Here is a 19,507-nt window from a genome sequence, read left to right on the forward strand (position 1 = left end):
GCTCAGCTCACTGAAAACAGTATAAGCGAGGTTCTACTGTAAACATTTTCAATAACTATTCTCCCTCTTCACGCTTATTATTAAAAGGATTAACGACATTTAAGTGAAAGTAAGAGACCTTCGTAGCAGAGTGGTGGTTATCTCAGGGTGCTTCAATGCCATGAGTCGTGGGTTTGAATCTCATGTATTACTTGTGAATTTCCTTTCATCTACTTCATCATGTCATCACTCATCTCACATTGTCCACGATTAGCGAAAAGTGGCAGAAAAGCAATCCTAAATAAAAAAATCATATCAAACAAAAATCAAATGAAAGTGAAGGCATGTGCATGCACTCGCACACAGGAACATGTATCCCCATGCTGCACCAACCTTCTGAATCAATCTCTTATGTAATTAACAAATTGGGCAGCTTTAATAAGTTATTAAATACACTACACTAGTAGGAAGGATGTTTGTAACACACAATAATTGAAAAATTCTTCAATATTTCTGAATAATGTATTTGTCATCAAGTTTCATGTACAAAAATATTATGCAAGTTTTGAAACAAAGAAAATTTACATCATTTTTGGCACATTTAACAGAGTGAAGTTGCCTAAAGGTATTACGAATACACCAACAAGAAACAAATAAATGAGTCTTCTCTTTTAAAGCTAATCACAAACATTTAAACATAATTTCTTTGGTATCCTTCACCTTACCCTATCCACTCTGACATTACACTAATGCGTTGAAGTACGTCTTGTTGCAGGCAAAACTATTAATGACCTACAGAAGGTTAACACTCTGGACAACTCCCTAAAGTAATCCTGGAATTCTGTAACTCAATATACTACACAGGAATTCTGTGCAATTGTTTCACAACAATTCCATATATACACACTATGTATATATATATATTATGCTATGTGGTGTATATTATGCACAAATAAATGCTTACTTTTTAGAAGAAATGCTTAAACTAACTTCAATGCATTAGGACAAACTACTGAAATAACATAAAAGAACACTAAACTTTAGATACATATTGCAAATGGTAAAAAAAACTTATAGTAAAAATATGTATCCGTATCAATTATTATCCATCTTTTGATGATCGTCTCTGTGACTCTCCACCCAATCCTTTACTGTAAGAAAGAAAATACCAGATTTAATCTCAGAAAAACAAAACAGCAAAAATTGTCAATTTATTTTTTGGTACCCTGTAATCATCATTTCCATATCCTTAATACAGTGTAACTCCGATTTTATGTTCCCAGATTATAAGTTTCTTCAGCTTGGTCTCTTTGATAAACAAAATCACGGTTCCACTGTATACTGGAAAAAAGTATTTACTCAAGGCCGAACTAGATTTCCACTAGGAACGCCCTAGTTGGTGCTGGACTAGTTTGACGACTAGACCGTGTTCTAATTGCAACTGGCTTCCTCCGCTAGATTTTCTGAACAGTCAATCAGGGCGAAAGTTTGGTCATGTGAAGATAATCTGTGAGTTTGGAAAGGGAAAGCTTCCTTTCACCTGTGGTTTCAGAGTTTTTGTCATTTTTGTTCGCTGCTCGATGAAAGGAAATGTAGCAGAGATTTGCATTCATGCTCATTAACATTTAGGAATTTATCCAAAGTGATGAGACTTGTACATGGCAAATGTGATTATTATGCAAATCATTATTACCAATGTATTAAATATTTGACTTTTTGTATTGAATGAATGATGCGAATCTCATGAATGAATATATAGAGTTCATTAAAAAGCTTGTTTAGTACAACTTGTTTACGATATTTTTTAAAAGGTAATTTCTAGCCCACACTTCTCTGTAAATAATAATTTTTAATAACAGCAGTAGCTACTCTTTTACCACATTCTTCAAATTGCTCGTCCATTCCTTTATCTTGTGTGCCCTAGCAATGCCTTGTGGGGAAAGAAAAAGTACACAGTGTCTCAAAAGGTACTTTGCAACTTTGATGTCACACAGCACAACTTGTAATTGACAGAGGAATAAACTTTGTTGTAGGTGATTCACCAACACCTATTTTTTTTTTTTTTGTATTGAATAAGATGGTGCACCATCACACTGGGCCTTAAATGTTTGAGTTTGTGTTTTAAGTCGACTTTATGCAAAGAAAATCTAATCGGGACTGGACCTACAGTTTAAAGTCCTGGACAGGACATTTCCAGCACGTTGGGTTGGAAGAGATGGTCCACTTACCTGGCCTTCTAGATCCCATGACATTACATGCCTGGACTTCTTTTTCAGGAGCTCTGTCAAAGACATTGTGTACAGAACTCGTCATTGATCTTGATGATCTGAAGGGCAGAATAAAAGCTGCCATTGCCACAGTTGACAGAGATATCGTAGGGTATGGACAGAGTAGGAATTTCAATTAGATTTTGTACGTGCCATCAGAGGTGCGCATGTTGAAGTAGACCAATACACAATAAAACTTCATGCGTTCCAAATGGGACATGGTATGTTTCTTTATGTCAATTACAAGTTGTGCTGTATGACATCTAAGTTGTAAAGTTCCTTTAGGGACACGGTATATATCAACAAGTATGGTAAGAAGTATCGTGTGAACGATAACTAGCAGATGAGCCAGTACCACACAACTAGTTCAAGTCCAACTGGAAATCTATAGTGTAAATCACCAACCCTGAGACCTTCTGTAAACAAACGGTCTCACCGATTCGATGTATCACTCCGCGTCAGCTGATTCATGACCGAAATCATCTGCTGTTACACTCATAGTTCGCCGCACCTATTCATTTTATATAAGAGCCTCTGAATGTGAAAACCCGCTCTCAAAACATCAGACGAATATGCAGCCGCATACATTGTTACTCTCCCGGTCATTCTCTCTTTCATAACCCTTAAAACTACAGACACTGACACACCACTGCACTGAGATACGAACTTAACCACTTCATTTACTGGTTTCTCAGGATACCACTGACAGAACGTTACATAAATATTGAGTAGAATATGTTTCTCACCCCTTTTCAAAGGCTGTCCTTGTTGGTGTTTTGAAAACAAGCTCGGAGAACACGAAGACTTTCCTGCACGCATAGAACTCGGCATGTTATTTTTCTAATGATAAGTCAGGCAATATTACTAAGTTGCACTACTTCCTTGCTGTTCACATGATTATTTTTAGAAAATAACCAATGTTATAAAATATCATTATGTACACAAATCTCTAAGCTCATTGAAAGTTACAATGCATATTACTACAAAATGTTCACACTTATCTTGCCTTGCCATGACACCAAGTTATTTTACAAAGTGCACTATATTTGGCGGAACAAAAATCGTTATTAGGATGCTTGTCAAAGTTTCCAACCGCAATAAATTTACGAACTTCTTGTCTTGTTTTGATCATCATCATCAATATATTTATTGGACTTACAGCAATGCATATGGCTGTTTATGCCCATTATATATTTTATTTACATAAGATACAATTTACATAAAATCTACAAACACATTTCAAATACACTCCTATCTATATCATCCTTAGAAATATACATTACCATGTTATATCATTTTGTCTAAAAAAATGCAAGTAAAATATATTCAATTCACATGCAAGAAAGAAGCCAAATTTATGGGAAATGATTACTGGTGCAAAGAGTTAACCATAAAGGTGAAGCAATAAGTAAAAAAAGAAAGAGCATTGGGTTTAAAGTGAGACGTCATTTGCGGCAGCGTATCCCATACTACAAATTGGCCATTGTTTTACCTTACGTAATGAATCCTGTAACAACGCTGGATTTTCGTGTGGATTATTTTACTTCTATGAGTTTGCAATGCTTTCTGTATGCACGTGGTTTTGTTTACAGAAGGTCTCAGGGTTTGTGATTTGAACTTTAGCCTCGTGTGATTCAGGCATTACATGCAAACATTGATTTCATCGAAGTTTTGTTTATTTCGGTGGCCACTGTCACTCAATAGAAAATGGTTGTGTCACTGCTTTGCGGACTTCTGTTGTGTTGCTACACTGTGTGCTGATAGTTGCAGTTAATTTGTGACGTTCTCGTCTGCTGCTCTTGGATGAAAGTTGCCGTAGCAGCACAGTCCAGGACTGTTGTTTATGTTTATTTTGTGTGGATATGCATACCTTGCAGTTCTTTGATTTTTGTGTCTATCACGAGTGCGTGGAATTTTCTTATTGTATGGTTATTGGATATGTTTGGCAAATCAGATGGCAGAATTCTTTATCACCTGTTTGGTGCTGCTGAATTCTTTTAACAGATCTACCAAGGGTGTCTGCAAGGGCACTTTCTCCTCCTTGGATATCTGGGAAAACTTCATGCAATTCGAATGCTGAAATTGTAGCATGAAAAATGAATAAGGTGACTACCAAAATAACAAATCCAAAATTTTTGACTTATTCAGAACTTTTTCTTGTTTTTCTTAACCTTTATTTATTCGACCTCTACTTAGGTAAAGTTGGAAGAAAATAAATATTTATTTAAGCCAGTCAAGATGAAAACTGAAGCTGTATTTAACAAGAGAATTAGACTTGCTTTGTGTATTATTGCATCTTGGACTGCATCTGGTAGACTAGGCTCTGTCATCTGGACTCGCAGCCAGTATAACCTTATGGGGGACTTGTGTTACCCTCCCTATATATTTGTGATTGTCCCTTCATCCATCTTATCACCATTCATCCTCATCTTCGTGATCAGCCAAAGGGGCAGAAAAGTGGAGTAAAATAAACTCAATCAATCAATAGTGGAGTAAAATAAACTAAATCAATCAATCATTGTGATAGCAAAAATTCTTCACCACAAGTGTAATTTCTTGACTTTTCTTGACCATCATGACTTTCTTGATTGGTAGACACACTGCTAGAAGACAGAGAACTGTTTGTGGAAAGGTAGCAAGTCGAATCCAGTTTCTATATAAATAGTGGACTTAAGTCTGAACTTCACAATGCCACAGTATTTTCAATTCAATTTTAATGATTTGTAAAACAAGCCATATGATTTTTTATGACTGAAGGGCAAGATATGAAATCTTGCTCAGCCTCTCGGTGCTCGAAGTGGAAATTTCTAGCTGTGGGGAGATGCCTACGCAAATTATCTTGGGGGAATGCTTTATGAAAATTTTCTTAACTGGAGGGTTACCCTTACTCCATCCGTAGTTTGCATCTCGGTTGAGATATAATCTTGCAGGGGGTCTTGAGATCTGATGTAACGTGCTGTGACAGTCAGATTTACCGTCATTATTATTATCATTATTATTCATGTATGTAGCGGTAAAAAGACGAGTTGATTCAAAGTGTTAAGTGTTTTAATTTGTGAGATTACATATTTGATTTTTGCCAAGCCGACGGGAGGAACGAGACATCCGCTTGTGTTAAGGGTGAGCACCTGAAGGGTCACGCTATGCGTCTAAAGCTTAGGAAATTCGACCGTAATGACAAACATTTAAATATCTCGGTTTCCAACGGTCAGATTCATGTGAAACTTATACCAGCGCAGCGGCATGTGTGCAAGGACGGATATGTGGAGTTTCGTCACGATCAAGCGACAATTACGGACGCCAGATCAAATCGGTTCTAATTGATCAGTTTGTGGACAGCGATTGCAATTGAGCTATGGGCGACAGCCAGGCGGAAGCTTAATCCGCACAAACTCAACTTCGAGCACGGCTCGTCCCACTTGAGAGACAATAGAGCAAGGTGGACTGACCTCTCCGGAAGGTTACTCCAACGTGCGCATAGCGTCCTTTTTCAAAATCCAAATAAAACGAAGGACATGGTTTTTCGTTACACAGTCTTACCGCGATCCTTGTAGCGAGAGGAGCTCCGTGCTACCTCTCCATATACAGTCTTACCGCGATCCTTGTAGCGAGAGGAGCTCCGTGCTACCTCTAGATATACAGTCTTACCGCGATCCTTGTAGTGAGAGCAGCTCCGTGCTAACTCTCCATATACAGTTTTGCCGCGATTCTTGGAACGAGAGCACCTTCGCGCTACCTTTCGTGTACAGTGGACTTTGTTGTGTTGTGCGAACACCAGTGTGTGTGATAGGCAGTAAGTCTACACGAGTGCGCCTACCTCAACCGCTGGGGGAAGTTGAAGCGAAACCGTGTTTCCGTGATTACCTTACGCCATTTATAATTTTTGAGAAACAAGGAACACCGGAAACTATGGCGGGCTAGAGGAAGAAAGGAGATGAGGGCGTTACGTCGATTCGCCCGACGTCAGAAGAAGCTACGCCGATAATGCCTATCTGCCGCCATGGAGAGAGAGAGAGAGAACGTCGAACGCCGCCCTATTGATACGCCGATGATGCCTATCCGCCGCCATGGAGAGAGAGAGAACGTCGAACGCCGCCCTATTGATACGCCGACGATGCCTACCATCCGCCATGTTGACGTCCCGACGACGCTTACCAGCCGCGACAGAGAGACGTAGAGAGAGATGTTGACGCCCCGACGACGCCAACGACGCCTACCAGCCGCGACTGAGAGACGTAGAGAGAGATGTTGACGCCCCGACGACGCCTACCAGCCGCGACAGAGAGACGTAGAGAGAGATGTTGACGCCCCGACGACGCCGACGATGCCTACGACGACCGCTCAGATGCGACGTCCGAACCGCGCCATACCACGGAGATCCACCGATCCTGAGAGGAAGAGGAGCCGGGGAACTAGGTGTTTGAACACGTTTCGCATCTCCATCGTCGCGACCAAGGAAACCTTCCGTGTGAATACTATGTGTTTTTCAATCGCTCATAACGACGCCGGGATGCACCTCGGAAGCTGAGAGATGGTAAAGTATTCATCTGTGTGAACCTTAACACGTGACGGCCCGATTGATTTAGAGAACGCCCTTGAAATTCGTCAACATTTGGAAAACGCCCACTCAACTCGAAATTTTACATCAAACTCCCGTCGCGCTTGTCATTTGTAATCTATTCGTCTCAGGTCAATTTTTCTTATTCCTTGTGATATTTTTTTTTATGATCTTAAATTCATTGTTGTTTGTGCTCCTTTGTATTTGTTTAAAGTGCGTACTATTAGAGTAAAGCGCCGCCCGCTTAATTGCATATTCTACTTGAGGTTTGTTCATTTTTATGTGTCAGCGCTGTGTCGCTGCTAGCTATGTCCGGTCGCATATGTGATTATTTGTTAAAGTATTTGCCTGGTAATGTGAATTGCTCGTCGCGGCGAAGTGTTTAAGTCCCGCCTGCTAGAGAGTACATGTTTGCGTCACTCAACGGAGGTTATTTGTTATGTTTGAACCACGTGAGGTCTTGTAAAAGGAAAACGTCCGCCCACGTGAATGTAATTGCCGTTGAAACGCCTTTGTTTATACTGGTCAAGTAATGTATGGTCACCGCGCCGACTAGTTTCTTTTTTAAAAAACAAAAGGTGAACTTAAGTAAGGGCTGGCTAGGATTTAAGTAGCACTGGAGCAAAATCACAAATGACCTGATTAGACAAAAAGTAAGATAAAATTAATTGAGAATGCAATAATTAGGGCTTGTCGTCATAAAACCTGTACATGTCATGTATAATTTCTAGTGTCGATAACCCCATGAGGATTGAATCTGAGAGAGAATGTGAGAGTGCAAGTGTGGGGACCTGTAATAGTTCCATTTTTGTTGGTTATGAATAGAATATACTTTTTATTTTCATGTTAATTTTGGGCTATATCATTTTCGTATGCATGTCGCTACCCGTGATTTTCAGGTATGCAGCTAGCCGCTTCCCGGCTACAGGTAAAGAGGTGGTAATTTGGAAGTACATATGTCTTTGTTTTTGTTCGATATGGCTTATCACTATGCACTGTTGGTCACCGGTTCCTACACACGAACTTAACCTGGACCGTAACGCTATTTCGCTTGTCCGAGGGAGGTTTTGCCGCCTCTATCTAGGTAGTGGTAGCACTTGTCTTCCCGGGCAAGGGAGGGTGTTTCATTCACAGCATACAGTGCCTTATCTCACACTCCAGAACCTGTTGTGTTGTAGCATGCTGTGCTAACGACTCTACCATGTAGGTACCTTTACGTTTGCTGAGCTTGTTGGCTACTTTTGAGCTACTCTCTATCATCCTGCTACATCCAACTGCCTTACAGAAACTCTCCGACCATTCAAGCAACCTCTTTTCCTTGGCACTGGGGGATTCTTGAGGCTTACTACGATAACTTGCTCAACAGCTAACAGATGATGTAGCAAAAAATGAACAAGCGAAACATGCATGCAGGAAAACAACACATGCAACAGAACCCCACCAGTGGCAAAATTAATTTAACTGATAAAATGAGTTTTGCATGTTAAGTAGGAACTTATTTCCACCAAAGCCAACCTCTGTGGCAGAGTGGTTAGCATAGTATGCTGTAATGCTAGGAGTCTGGGTTCAAAATCTTATCTGGGCATGGATGTTCTTTGTGAGTGTCCCTTCATCAATTTCATCATATCATTCAGTCATCGTCCCAATTAGTATAAGTGGGCCTCCCCCATGGTGCAGTGGTAGCGTCATTGCCTTGTAATCAAGGGGTCCCGGGTTCGATACCCGGTGGAGGCACAAGTGGTTCGGATCCCACTTTAAACTGTAGGTCCAGTCCCGATTAGCCTTACTGTGCATAAAATGGACTTAAAACAGCAACTCAAACCAAATCAATTAGTATAAAGTAAATACATTTGTCCCACCATGTTAACTTGTTACTGCATTCCAAAAACTGTTAAGCACATATAAAACGTAGCACAGTAACAACAAAAGAGAATAATACTTCAACATTTCTATCTTTTTGTGTGATTGTTACTATGTTGTCTTAATTTCAACTTTTAACAGGAAGGAATTTGCATTTGATAGTATGAAGCATCATCCTCCTCCGTGACCGTGCGGTCTAAGGCGCTGTGCTCCAACTGCGGGACGGTATGGGTTAGAGTCTGCCTGGGTTCTCGACCTGTGTATAGGATCGGTGGCAACCCACCATTGTGTCACAATTAAGGAGCTACGAGTGAGTGCCATACCCTGTCTCGGAAATTTCCTATACCAGCAGGGGGTTCCACGTGCTGACCCACGTCACCCCATTACCTGTTGAAGATCTGCACACCTCTAGGAAGCATTATGGGAAGGAGACTGGCAGTCGGGGGTTCGGCCTAGGCCCTTTAAGGGCTGTCGAGCCACAGGTTATTTATTATTTATAGTATGAAGCACCACACATTGGTTTCCAACATGATCTAGCAAACTCTCAAGAAATAAAAGAAATAAAATAAAAATATGCGCATCAATGAGTCCTGAATTAGAAGTACCACATGTTTACAATAGGTTTTGACAGAATGTACTCTACTTTAGAAATCTACAAGGTTTACATTTTCACCAGGATTCCTCATCTGCTTATTTATATTATGAAATTGACCGATTGGTTTGGTTTATTTTACTGCGCTTTTCTGCCACTTTTGGCTAATTGCATAGATAAGGATGAGTGATGATATGATGAACACACACTAAGAACACACATGCTGGGATTCAAACCCCAGTGCCCAGGCTGCTGTGCTAACCACTCTGCATAAAGGTTGGCATTTTATGAAATTACCAACACTGGAGAGGAGTTATGTATCCATGATTTGCATAACTAACAGGATAATTCAGACTTCAGAAAGTGTTGCGTCTGTAAATTAACTCTAAATTTCGTGTTTAAGGGTTTATTGTGCATCATTCCGTGAAAAAACATGGTAGCAAAATGCACCTCACACCTTTCAAAAACATGAAAAATAAACATTACAGTGGGTAATTTCATATTTTGTGTTTCCGTTATGATGATAATTCGCCATAAAACTTTTTGAAATTAAAAAAACAATGTTAACGTAATTAGGATGTATCATGTTCTTTTCGCGGTGTAAATCTTTCAACAGCTTTTATGTTCATGTAGTTAGCACGATCATCAGTAGATGCCCTCAGCGTGCAGACTGCTATCTGCTTTCGTTCCGCAAATCCAACACTAGGTGGCTGGGGAGCGACACAGCTGACTGAGCGGGACCAAAGGGGGGAGGCTGTTTGGGAGTAGATGAATGGAAGTCTGACGTGGCATACGCAGACACAAATTCTGCATCTTTCACAGGAACTTTGCATTGTCCGGTGAAAAATAGCTATTCAACCTGACGGATATGTCATGTGAGAAGTATCAGCCACCTAGAATTGAAGAAACAGGTCTTTGCCGCAATGTTCTGAGTGAATAGGTGAATCTGTGAATTCGGTTACCATGCATGATGATAACCCACCATGGAGGTAAGAGTGTTCCTTCAGGGAAAAGGTTGCTGGAATGCGTTTTTGTGAAATGCGGTAAGTCACAATTTTATTTCCGCTACAAAGAACGGAACTTATGCGTGAGTTTGGAGCAAATTTCGTAGTTATCAGTTGACGTAAAGCTGCAGAAAGTACATCACAAAGAACAAAATGGGCGATGCCGCCATCTTTAAAATAAAGTGACTTTTGTTCCCGAGTGACTCAAGGGAGTTTGTAGCTCAAAATGTGTTGCAAGTTATTTTCCAATCGGTTTTGAGAATAAATAGTTACATTTTGAGTAACAGGCTGCTTTTTATACGTGAAAGTTATCAGGATGCAGTTTTGATCTATTTTTAACCATGCAACCTAGCATTGGCAAGTGAATTGTTGCAGGGCAGTAATACTTTTGCAAATCGAAAACCTAACAAATTATTGATGAGACTATGAAATGAAACGGATGAGTCATGTAAATACTCATGGAGTCGTATATTATCATGATGTGTACATGATTTATGGTTTCACAAAGCAGGTACAATATTTCTTTGAGAGTTTGACCTTATTGGCATATCAAAGAGGAGATTTCTCAAATTAATGTATGCAGTTTAACACCAATCTGGTGGTTGTTCTAATAAGACAATTTTGTGTCACACAGTAATTAAAGTAAGAATTCCAGTGGTGCACCATGAAGTCAATCTGTTGTCGATAAATAGCAATTGCACTTTATCGAAGTCTCATATTACAAGATCATTCGAAATGCAATAATATAACATTAGGGTAATATGTCATGTGACAGGTGGCACATTGTACGCTTAGAAGTATAAACGTTTCAATGAACATGTCAAGGTAACAAACAGTTCAGTTTGTTTTGTTAAAGTATACTTATATACTTTCTATCCAAGTTTTCACCTGTTTTTCTTTTCTATTTAATATCATTATTTGTTTCTATTTTTAGCTTGGCTTCTAATAAAACTAGAATTTTGTACACCCCAGTTCATAATTTGCATGTTACCCAGATGTTGTTGTTTATATGCTAATATGGTGAATTCCTTTACAGCAGGAAATTCTCATGCTTATCCTGGGTGTTAATAATATTTATGTATAAAGGTAGGGAAGTCTCACCTGTTGTATAACCTACAAGGGGTAATCTCTTAAAATTTGATATACTTCCAGTACCAAGAAATATTTGGGGTTTGTTCTTAATTATCCATACAGTGGGAAGTGGTGAAGTTTACGTCCTTCATTTAAACGCCCATTGAGACAAACAGGGTGTTACCAAAATTGTGGGTCACTTTTGAATTCTAAAGTTCATTTGATGCAAATTATTTAGAGCTTCAAGGGGTGGATATTGTTTATGTAAAGGTCTAGGAATAGGAATTCTAACTGTAACCCTCCAGCTTGTGCTCCTAGAGCTACTGAGGAAGATGTGCAAGAAACAAAAGAGAGAGAGGAAAACTTTATGTTTGTTTGGTTTTAGGAAGGAAGGAGTATGGGTTGTGGTTTCTTGTAACTTTTGGGGGCTTTGAGGTTTACCTCGAATCCGGGGTGTCGTCGTACCGTCAAAATGATATGTGCATTGGGAAGATATGACAAACGTCAGAGTTTGACTCCTGATCGAGCATGTATGTTTTGCTTAAATTTCTATACAATATGTGTGTGTGTCAAATTCATTTGCACTACCTGCACGTTCATGACCTTATGAATATGTGGTGAAATGTTAATACCACCGTAAATATGAGCACAAAAAATCTATTTCACCCAGGTTTCTTCCTAATATTTGTATAAAGATGCTTTTATATGACCAATAAAATCAGTGTCATATTCACAAATGCTAGAAACATGTTCAAATTAACTTGTACATGAAAAAGGCAGAGATGAAAAATATGATATCCAGTGAAAATACATACCTTGACATTCCTTGCTGCAGTAAAACTTAGGCTTCTCGAATTTATGTTCCTTGCACTTCTGACACTTTTTATACATTTTCGGCTGCGGCTCCACCTTGCCACAAGAAGCACAAATCCTCTGGCCAGCTGAAAGACGACAAAATAACATGTTAATGGTGCTACATTAATACGAAAACAATGAATGCACAGACCTGATATAAAATAGCAAGCCCGAAGTTTGGAACCTGAATAATACGAGGATCATACCAAAAGTAATGAGCCTTTATGTTTTGCAGGCAAATCTATAAGAGTCTGTTGTGCGGTAAGTGACGCTACCTGTTGTGAATCCTTGAGTGTCATAAGCAGGCTTGTTAAAAATCCCATAAGTTTTAATGGGTTCCACAACAGGACAAGAACCTTCTTTCTACAACAATTTGAATTCTATCCAGGTTGCCTATTACGAGGTGTATAAATAAAGTAATGAGACTGGCAACACTGCGCACGAACCGGCGACACTAGTGACGTGGGACTTGGAGGGGAGGTGGATGAACATATGATACACCATCAGTGCAAGTTGGAACTCGCTAGCGTCACGTTGGTTGTCCGTAGCGATTGTTTTAGTGAAGCAGGTTTTGCTTGTGCGTTCGGACAATGAGTGACATGAACATCGAGCAATGGTACGAGATCAAGTTTTGCTTCAGACTTGGACACAGTGCAACGGAAACTTTTGCAAAACTGCAACAGGCCTACGGAGACAGTGTTTTGTCAACAGCCCAGGACCCGGAAACCAAGCGCCAGAGCATGGAATGGCACCCTCCAAGCTCTCCAAGGCCAAAAAAAAGCAAGAATGACCAAGTCAAAGATCAAAAGCATGTTGATTTGCTTCTTTGATAGCCAGGGAATTGTTCACAAAGAGTTCGTGCCTCCAGGCCAAGGGGTTCATCAACACTTTTACCGAGAGGTTCTGGAAAGACTGCGAAAAAGGGTCATGCGTGTGCGACCAAACATCAAACTGAACTGGGTGTTGCATCACGACAATGTGCCTTGTCGCACAGCAATTTCAGTAAACACTTTTTTGGCCAGTAAGAACATTCCTGTGGGTCCTCAGCCTCCATATTCGCTCGACTTGAGTCCTTGTGACTTTTGCCTATTCCCGAGATTGAAAACACACCTGAAGGGACGTCGGTTTGACGACGTGGACAACATTCAAAAAAGGCTGTAACCGACCAGCTGAAGGCTATTCCAGTATCTGCGTTCCAGCACTGCTATGAGGAGTGGAAGAACCGTCTCCATTGCAGTCTTCCCAAGGCAATTACTTTGAAGGAGACAATGTTGCATCGTAATGTTCTTGGAATAAAAGAGGTAAAAAAAATCAGTCTCATTACTTTATTTACACACCTCGTATTTCATTTCAATATGGATCTGGACTAGATTTAAATTATTGGGGAAAAAGGATCATGAACCGTATTTAAATTGATTGATTAATAAAAAAAAAAAAAAAAACTCTCCTGGACTGAACTGAAATACTTTAAAACATGAAAAGGTTCTTTACAGTCTAAAACTTCATTTACACTTGCTGATTTTCTCTCCCAAGATGGAAATTGAATTTATTTAAATTCCTAGACCTTTAACCAGCGCTCGAAAAATCCCAGTCACCATGGCGACTAAAAAATTCAGCCTGGTGACTGTGATCTTTTGCTGTAATGTTGCCGTTCTTTTAAGTTTGCATGTACGAAATTTTGAAGATTCTAAGTTCAAATTGCAGTATAGCAAGTTAGCAAATAATTTTTTTGAAAAACTTAATATGCTGACCAAGGCAGAAATTTATTTTATTTTAAAACATAAACTAAACGTAACGTTTCAACCGTCTAGCAAGGTCTTCTTCAGACTCTGCACCAAGTAAAGTCAACGGCAAAGATAATGGTAAGCAAATTGTCCACCGCTATTTTATTTACTTTTTTATTCTACATCCTGTGTTGTTTTAAGGAATGAAACTATGTTGGTTCGAAGCACGCATTGTTCTTTGCTTATTGAAGTTATTATTTCAATTCAGTGTCATTATATCGTGTAATTCAGACCGAATGAAAATGGTGGTGGACAATTCGCCTACTGTTTCTTTCATCGTTGGGTGTACAGAAGACCTTGCTACAAGGTTGAAACGTTACGTTTAGTTTATGTTTTATAATAAAATAAATTTCTGCCTTGGTCAGCATATTGAGTTTTTCATATCACGGAAACAAGGGTTAATGGTGTTATGATTTTTTTTATCAACGTTGTGAACATTTCATAGAATCAGTAACTATTCCTTACTCTTTTGTCCCCCAACCCCAAATTTTCTGCTTTCTCACATGATTTAGCAATGTTTTGAATACGGTGATGCTCAACTTCTTATAGAATGCACAATTGCCAGTAGGTGGTTTCCTGGCACCTGAATTTCAGAGCTGGCGCCTAGCTCTGATGAAGATTTTTTGAGCACTGCCTTGTTGAACCAATTCCAATCGGTAATATTGGGTTCCGCAACAGGACTGGAACCCTTTATCTCGCACAACTTACATTTGGTCAAAGTTGTGTATCGTGTCAGAAAAAAGGTTCCTGGACCAAATTGAAATACTTTACAGATAATTTTTTTTTATGGTTCAGAACCAATTTTCTTTATTTTCTCTCCTGGACTGGAATTTAATTAATTTAAAATTCCTGGACCTTTAACAACGCTGGTCATAAGACAACAGTAACTTTTGCCACATGGCTAGAATTACTCATAACAAAATGGTGGACAACGATATTTTGTTTCATCAGCATGCCAATATTGAATTTCTCATTAAGGCGAGGAGATACAACTACGCACCAATTGTGCATTTATTTCAGTATCGCCCGAATGGGCACTGCTACTAAAACAAACCCTGGGTGTATCCAAGAGTATGAATTTCTCTCCATGTTGCAAGTGCAAACATTTTGTTAAGTTAATTATTAAGCTGGACACGATGTTTGAAAAATATGATGAATAATAATTTTCGGAATCTCATGTATTCCTTATGGGGAATCAACTTCAACATCAAGTTACAGCTAATCAAATGGAAGTTTCAACTTTTCCGCTGGTGAAATTCATCTTCAAACTGCCCTCTTCCCATTGACATCTCTTTCTATTCCATCGGAAGTTTTATATTCACAAGAGAATAAATCAAATCATACTCCCATATGATCAATGCTTTTTTCCTTGCCTCCTGTGGCTAGATAAAGTGCCTTCTAGGGTAATGTTAGTTGTCAAAGGGGTGGGGCAATGATATTATCGTTAACTCTAAAAAATTGATTACAATTTATTCTTAGTTTTCAACACCTAGATCCGGCGGCATTGCCGATCTCAATAATCCATTGATGGTGGTATGAAATCGAAAGTAAAGAATTCCCTGCCGACAATATTATGTCAATTTCACGTCTAACATTGCGCTACAAAGAAGTAGCTGGGGAGATAAGAGAGAGTGGGGCGACGCAGCTAATATGACAATATCACGTCATGTGCAAAATGTATAATTATGACGAAAGGTGGTCTATGTGGGTCGGAACCAGAGATGGCACCAGTGGGCGTCCCAGTTCACAGTCAAACGAGTGCACGAAAGACTGATTGATTGATTTAGTTTATGTTACTTCATGTTTTGTGCCTCTTGGCTGATTTGTGAAGATGGGGATGAGTGATGAAATTGATGAATGGACATTTGCAAACAACCAAGCCTGAGTGGGATTCGAACCCGGGACCCTTGGCGTCGCAGCACGATGTGCTAACCACTCAGCCACAGGGTCCGGCTAGAGTGCACGAAAGAGCCAGATCTGGCTCCAAGAGAGCTAAGTTGGCACACTGCCATGGACGGAAGGGCTTGGGAAGACTCCCGTGGAAATTGTATCGCATGCCCTTAAAGAACAAATTACTCCTGTAGAAATTCACCAGAGACTTCAGCTTGGATATGGAAATGTGTGCATAGGTGCTAACAGTGTTAGAAGATGGGTAAAACATTCTAAGGATGGGAACATGAAATTCCAAGATCAGCCTTGTAACCGCCGCCTGTAAACAGCAACTGATTGCAACAAGGAGAGGGTTGGGGAGATTTCCTTGAACCTGGGCAAACCATTCATGCTGTTTGTTATGCCTAGATACTGTACAAGGTCTGTTGTGCATTGTGTGATAAGCTGCTGGAAGAAAGATCATCCTCCAGCACGACAATGATTGGCCCCACTCAGCTTGCTTCACCTGGGAAGAAATGATGGTACGTTCTTCAATACCCCTCCTACATCCCTGATCTGACACCACAATATCACCATCTATTTGGATTTCTGAAGAATCAGATGAGAGACCAATGTTATAAGACAATGAAGGCAATTCAGAAAGAAGTGCATCAGTATCTTAGGCAAGCTCTACTGCAGGGGTTTATTAAAACTTCCAGAACGATGGGGAAACTGTGTACACACAAGTGGAGATTATGTGAGAAAGTAAATTAATGATTATAGATTAAGGTTGTGTACTTGGTTTTTCAAAAATACAATACGATAATTTACAAAAAACTGAAACTAATTACTTTTGGTATGAACCTCGTAATTGTATGTAATCTGATGATTCTGCAAGTTCAACAATCATATTTACTATATTCCCCCATCTTTCTAGGTTTTTAAAATATATTTGTGTAATTCCCTGACTTCTTAGTAGGGCTGAGCTAATGTATCGGTAATGGAAAATATCAGTAGGATTTTATTTATGGAAATCGGCCAATAATGTTCTTGAGTTTGAATCAATCACAGGGTTCACAATACAATCATGGAGTCTTAATTATTCTGGAAGATACGGAAAATTGGAGGCTTACCTTGATTTCCCACGAACATTATGTGAAAAAAACCCAACTATTTTGTGAATACACAAAACAGGTATTTTTAATATTCTTATGTAATTTTTTAAGTTTAAAGCAAAACTCTGTTAAATTGATGTTTATAATTGGAGTGGAATATTCACTCACTCTATCAATCAATATTCTGACAAAATTTTAATTGTCACAATTTTCAAGTATTGTTGGGAACTTTTTAGCTAAAGATGGATTTCGCTCGTTGAATTGCATAACTCATGGGATAATTCTGACTTCAGAAAGTGTCACGTCGGTAAATAAACTCTCAATTTTGTGTTTAAGAGTCTATGTCACATTTTGCAGTTCATTTAGCATTATTTTGTGACAAAACAGGTAGGAAAATGCACCTCACACCTTTCAGAAACATGAAAAATGAACATTACAATGTGCTATTTTATATTTCGTGTTGTTGTCAAAAACGAAATATGCATGCCTCTACTGATTGCAGATAACAAGACTCACAAATCATTGGTTAGCAGGGGATGGAGTTCAAGCCTGCACACAAAAGGGTGGGCAATCTCCTCTCATTGTGGAGAGGGTGCAGGCTGCATACCAGCAAATAGAAACTTTCTCTTTTCTACGGGTATTTCTAGATAGCTGTCTTTGAATTATCCAAATAAAATTAGAATTACATAGTAATTTTTAACATTAGTTCCAATAGCAATTTGAAGGGGAATAAACTTCTGTTTGGATTACCAAATAATATGAATCATCGAAGTTCAAATTAGAGTACACTGTAGAAACATGTGCTAAGTTCATATGTGAATTTGTTGTTATCAACATGATGTGATTGTGAAATATGCACTGCTTAACATACCCCATCGGTATGGGTAGAATCTTGTCGAGACGTGTCAGAACCTGATCATAGATTTTGTTGAGGAAAGTGGTTTTTAGACAGGAAGTTGCCGTGGCTCACCTGGTGGAAGGTGATTGAAGGTCGCAGCAACAGGTACAAAACCAAGGAATCTAGGAAAGAGGCTATTTGTACCGAACGGGGTAAGTCATCCGTTGCCCTGCACCTCCACCACGTAACGTTCCACCCTGTGGAACCTGGGATCGAACCATTAGGGTTGTAATTCACCCTTAAACTACAACGCTCGCTGGCTGCAATGACCATAAAAGTGCCAGATGTGAGGTACTAAACTAATATGCAATTAAATGACATGACTGATGTTTTAAAACCCAACACTTCTGACAGAATGGCAGGTTATGGACAAGGAATGACTTACCCTGTTCAGTACGAGTAGCCTCTCTCCTCTCAGCGATGGCAATGAAAGCTCCCCTGCTTCCTAGATTCTTGGTTTTGTACCTGTTGCTGCGACCTTCAATCACCTTCCACAAGGTGAGCTACTGCAACTTCCTGTCTAAAAACCACTTTCCTCAACAAAATCTAGGAGCAGGTTCTGACATGTCTCGACAAGATTCTATCCGTACCAATGGGGTATGTTACGACTGAGTAAATGATGAACATGGACAACAATCTACCCCAGGTGCTGTGTGTTGCAATGCACATGACATCGCTCAATCGCCGACCTCCATGGCAGAGTGGTTAACACAGCAAACTATAAATCCCATCCTGGACATGGGTGTTGCTTGTGAGTGTCCCTTCATCAATTTCATCATATCAGTACTCTTCATCATCATTGCAATTAGTTAAAAGTGCCAGAAAAGCAATGTCAATGCTTTTTCTTACCTCTAGGTTAATGAAGATTTGTACTGACTTGGAAAAAAGTTAGAAAATTGATTAATTCTGATGTAAATATTTAAGAAGCAAAAATGGACATCTTTATACAGGAATAAACGTACTATTCTGGTAACGACATAAATGTGCTATTACAAGGGATTGTTTATTTTGTGTAGTAAGTGCAGTTTTAAAATCAAATTTGGGATGATATTCACATTTTTTAAAACCAAAATGTAAATTTATATACCGCTATAACAGCAAAATTTTATTTTATTTACCGCTTTTGAACCCTAAATTGACTTGGTTGTTGTACCGAAATCTCACTTTCTTATTTACAAAAAATATGTGCCTCTAGCAATCAGTTGTTATAGTCAAGGTACCTTATTGAAAAGTAGCACCTATACTAGCTTAAAAGGTAAAGGTAAAGTTCCCTGTGCATATAGCATCGTGCCATGAAGGCACATTTAGAGGATGTGGGGGTAGAGCCCCACACATTCTAGATTTCAGTCATTTTAGATGTGATGAGCACAATGCTCTGGCCACCTTTACCCCCCTGGTTTGCCCCCACGGATCCATTGGTTTGAGGCTGGGTAAGCAGCAGAGCCGCATTATGTAGGGACAAGGCTGGAAAAATTCTGACATTACATGGGTACCCTGGGAATCAAACCTGTCTCCCACGTGGCAGTCAGATGCCCTACCGAATAGACCACCGCGGCTATTACTATTGTGAGATGAATTGTTCTTTTCTTGCACTATAAGACCATGTACAGAATATAGCAATTTTTATTGCAAGGTCTACTGCATGTTAATTATTT

At 39.4% G+C, this 19,507-nt stretch overlaps 1 protein-coding gene across 1 annotated transcript in view; it reads right to left on the bottom strand.

Moving 5' to 3' along the window:
- Positions 1-493: 493 nt before the first annotated feature.
- LOC145995962 (uncharacterized) overlaps positions 494-19,507 on the bottom strand; it is a 134,448-nt gene continuing 115,434 nt past the window's right edge. The window contains exons 24-25 of the mRNA XM_083132036.1: positions 12,147-12,272; positions 494-1,130 (exon numbers count right to left, since the gene is read on the bottom strand). Of these exons, the coding sequence (XP_082988162.1) occupies positions 1,075-1,130; positions 12,147-12,272 (182 nt within the window). The 3' untranslated portion in view covers positions 494-1,074. The remainder of the gene's footprint in view (positions 1,131-12,146; positions 12,273-19,507) is intronic.

This window comes from Lepisma saccharinum, chromosome 12, assembly GCF_977018435.1.
Source record: "Lepisma saccharinum chromosome 12, izLepSacc3.1, whole genome shotgun sequence".
In the NCBI taxonomy this organism is placed as follows: domain Eukaryota; kingdom Metazoa; phylum Arthropoda; class Insecta; order Zygentoma; family Lepismatidae; genus Lepisma; species Lepisma saccharinum.